This window comes from Mytilus californianus, unplaced genomic scaffold, assembly GCF_021869535.1.
Source record: "Mytilus californianus isolate M0D057914Y unplaced genomic scaffold, xbMytCali1.0.p SCAF_4, whole genome shotgun sequence".
NCBI classification, from domain to species: domain Eukaryota; kingdom Metazoa; phylum Mollusca; class Bivalvia; order Mytilida; family Mytilidae; genus Mytilus; species Mytilus californianus.
The window spans coordinates 2,261,950-2,266,021 of record NW_026262690.1 but is presented as its reverse complement, the minus strand read 5'-3'; the positions used below and the strand labels follow the sequence as shown (position 1 = coordinate 2,266,021).

At 34.0% G+C, this 4,072-nt stretch overlaps 1 protein-coding gene across 1 annotated transcript; it reads right to left on the bottom strand.

Annotated features, from left to right (window-relative positions):
• Positions 1–257: 257 nt before the first annotated feature.
• On the bottom strand, positions 258–3,340 carry LOC127698783 (fibrinogen-like protein 1). The gene is made up of 3 exons (XM_052202444.1): positions 3,299–3,340; positions 1,916–2,018; positions 258–931 (listed from the first exon to the last, which is right to left on the bottom strand). Exons 1-3 carry the CDS (start codon positions 3,338–3,340, stop codon positions 258–260), a joined length of 819 nt encoding a protein of 272 aa, XP_052058404.1.
• Positions 3,341–4,072: the final 732 nt, after the last annotated feature.

The following is a 4,072-nucleotide window of genomic DNA, read 5'->3' as shown; positions in this document are numbered from 1 at the left end:
TAATCAATTGTTTGGATAGATATAAAGCACAAGACTCATCGGGGATATGTTCGGCGTCAAGAAATCAAATAAATACGCGTAAAAGAGCAGACGTTTTAAATATTTGACATTGTATTTTTTAATCAAATGTTTGCGTGTTCAATAAAACATTATTATAAAATAAATATGTATAAACACAAATAAGATTGAGATATTTTTTAATATTTACTTTGTGGTTTGCCCATGAGCAGTAATTTGCTAATTATTTGTAGAACTCATCATCTCAATTCTAACCACATTTCAACATACCAGGGAGACCAATCTTTCATATTCTCCTCCCAGAATACTTCATAATCCACACCAATCCTTTGGTCGTTGGTTGGCTGAATAAGCACGCCGTTTGGATTGCAGTAGCCACAATTCGCTGTGTACCCGAACCACCACCCACTGCCGTGTATGTGTGCGCATTTCAGAGAATTGTCCTTGTCATATGTAGAAAAGATGCCACTTTCAACATATGAAAGACAGTTTCCTAGTGTAGGTTGGCCAGATAGTGTAGTTGTAGGATCAGAATCAAGTCCAAAAGAGAATTTTGATGTCTCATCGTTGAGTACAAAACCTTCATATTCCTGTTGATAAACTTCACTTTTATTTTCGTTTCCCATTTCAAACACAAGTGTATAAAATCCACTGTTTGTGATGTAATGTGTATGAACATTTCCCAGCCAGAAATCTTTGGCTGTAGTAAGCATATCTCCAAACCCATCCCTATAGCTATCCCAGGTCTGATTAAATCCAAAACCAGGTGCATAATGGCGCTGTATGTATGTTCTTGCTCTGAGTTGTGTTAGGGAACAATACACAGGGATGAGTGTAGGAGAGGCAGAGGGTTTTATATAAAGTATACCATCATTACCGTTGTAATATGGAAACGTCTTCCCATTTGTGCAATCTAAAATATATAATCATCGTAGATATACGCAACCTGATGATAACATTGAAAACAACACCATTATATATCGAGACTGTACTTCTGAAAAATCAACTTTTAGATATGAAACTTGTGACTAGGTTTAGTTCATTAAAAGTTTTGGAACAAATGTAATCTGATTTTAATCAGATTTGGGACAACTCAGGAATGGAGCCCAAGATAGTCATCTGTTTTAATTCGATGATCTCGTTATCATTTTCTGGAGAAGTCCACTTAAATGAGCAATGCCATCATTGTATATTCAAATTGAATGACTTTAATGTTCAAAAACTTGTGACACCATACTTTGATAATGCTGAACTACGTATTCTATCTTACACTTGCAACAAGCCTAGCAGAAAAAATAAGATTTTTTACTTTATTTTTATTACATCTGACTCAGAAAACAACACTCTTGCGACTGTTAAATGTCGAGGTGTAGATATGATCCAAGAGGCCATACTGTTACATGAAATCTTAACATTGTCAAAGATCAATATGTTATTAATTTTCCAACGTCTCTTGTCAAATTTTACTGGAAAGAATGTCGTTACGCAATTAGCGAAAATAACTTTATACCAAATCGCTTAACTCAAAATATAGCAAGGGCATAAAATAAATAAAATATTTGTGGTAAATGTATTATGCATCAAATATTTGTGTTGAATACACTGGACATAAGTTACACTGGTTGATCATATTATTACATAGTATTTTTGAGATTCCATGTCTTCATACTAGCTACAGTTAACCGACCAGTTAGTAAAGTAGAATCCATATGGAACCAATAGGACCTCTTATGTGATGCGGTTGTGCCGTAAAGACCCATCTTGGCAAATCTAAAAATCCCATTTTTTTAACCGATCCATTTTTAACTTTGCAGATTCTGATGCATTGTACTAGTAATTCATTTCAAACATAATGCAATTGATGTTGCAAAATTTGATGAATTTATCGTAAACTCACCTGAAATTAACGTTTCACAGTAAGTACCAGCATAACCATCCAGACATATACATGCATCGTCCTGATCCAACCTCCCGCCATTTATACAGGTGTCTTCATCGTCCTATTCAAATAAAAGTACATTCTTGACATATGTAATAGCAAATCATAAGTATTAATTAGGTAGAGTTGTTTGGAAAGGGAGCTTTGTCATTCGTTTGTCTTATCAGTTTTAAAAAAGAAGGAACATACCAAGGGGTCAATAGAAAATCATCTGTCCGATAAAAAAGGACAACACTATAGAAAAAAATAGTAAAGCAACAAAAGCACAGACAACAATAATACATTTAAACATTACATAGAAAACTAATAATTGGGCGTCACCAACCCCTCCAAAAATGGAAATAAACTCCGGTGCTGTGACAACCGTCATGTTGCTCAAATAAGTAAAAATGTGCCATAAGTCGTCGCTTTAGGTAATGTCACAATAGAGGGAAAGACGACGGTATTAATGAAGAGGACCGGGAATGAGTAAACTAGTTACTTTGTAGTAGGATACAAAACTAATGGTTTTCGATATCACTGTTGACCTACTAACATAATCAAAAGAAATTAGATAAAATCTATATTTTGCCTTTGTCTTCACAACCTTTATTTGAAGCAATAGATATCCCCACCGTCTATTGAAGCAGGAAGAATTCACTATGGTTTTACCCAACAAAATGGGATTCCAGTCATATTTTCGTTGACTTTAACATTTACGGAGAAAAGATGAGGATCGTTCACCATCCTAGTATTTGCTACTAACGGCTTACCTCCAAGACAAAGAAACAATATCAGCTACAAGAAAAGCCTGTAGATATCGGCATAGTTTATATTTGATAAGCCTGCAGATATCGGCATAGTTTATATTTTAAAAGCCAGCAGATATCGGATAGTTTATATTTGATAAGCCTGCAGATATCGCATAGTTTATATTTTAAAAGCCAGCAGATATCGGCATAGTTTATATTTTAAAAGCCAGCATATATCGGATAGTTTATATTTGATAAGCCTGCAGATATCGCATATGTTATATTTTAAAAGCCAGCAGATATCGGCATAGTTTATATTTTAAAAGCCAGCAGATATCGGCATAGTTAATATTTTAAAAGCCAGCAGATATCGGATAGTTTATATTTGATAAGCCTGTAGATATCGGCATAGTTTATACTTGATAAGCCTGCAGATATCGGCATAGTTTATATTTTAAAAGCCTGCAGATATCGGATAGTTTATATTTGAAAAGCCTACAGACATCTCAGTTTTAATATCAGTTTAAATATTAGTTTAAAATACAAATCAGACAAACCATTGTTACCTTAGAGTATAATACTGCACCGATTTCCTCTTCACAAATCGTACAAAGCGAATTCCATCCTCTGTCACAAAGTCTACACTCTCCATTAGAACTGTAACTTACACTCCAACACTTACTGTTTGATGTACATTTTTCAGCACATTGAATTTTAGATTCTGTGTTTAGAATTAAAAACGTGCTGTTAACTTTTACAACCATATTCGCCGTTTCGTAGTCAAATATTGTAATGGTAAATTCCTCAGTTAAAACTACACTGACAAAACTACACAGAAAATATATAGTTGTTACCATTTTCAAGTGTTTCCAAAAATTGACAAGGTATCTTAATCGGAGCCAGGTCAACAAACACATGACGATAGCAATATTATTTCAGATATTGATATATAGATTCATCAAAAAAATAAATCTACAAGATTTTAATGTAAAAGCCACGTGGTTCAAATCGAAATAATTACAAAATAACAGATTGAATTAGGTAAAGTCAACTACCGGCTTCAAGGATAAATACATGAATCAAATTATTCATGTTCGATCATGTAATTTCATTTACATGTTTGGCTTTCAAAGCTTGTTCTAGAATAAATTAGATCTAGAAAATCTTATCGAATTACTATGGTGGCTGGATAAGGCCAATTCGCCTTTCATATTCTATAGGGCGAAAACGCGAAAACGAAAAATAGTTTCACTTCTCGTTTTCGCGTTTTCTACATCGCGTTTTCGTGTTTTTCGCTTTTTCTCGCTGTTGTGATTTCTCGTTTTCGCGTTTTGTCAAATACTGCCCACTTCTGTCAATCATCTTGTATCTTTGATCTGATTGG

Coding starts and splice junctions, on each gene's coding strand:
- LOC127698783 (XM_052202444.1), bottom strand. CDS start 3,340: ATGGAGAGTGTAGACTTTGTGACAGAGGATGGAATTCGCTTT. Junction 2,019..3,298: donor CAGAGGATGGAATTCGCTTT/GTACGATTTGTG, acceptor TTATTTGAATAG/GACGATGAAGACACCTGTAT. Junction 932..1,915: donor CTGTGAAACGTTAATTTCAG/GTGAGTTTACGA, acceptor TATATATTTTAG/ATTGCACAAATGGGAAGACG.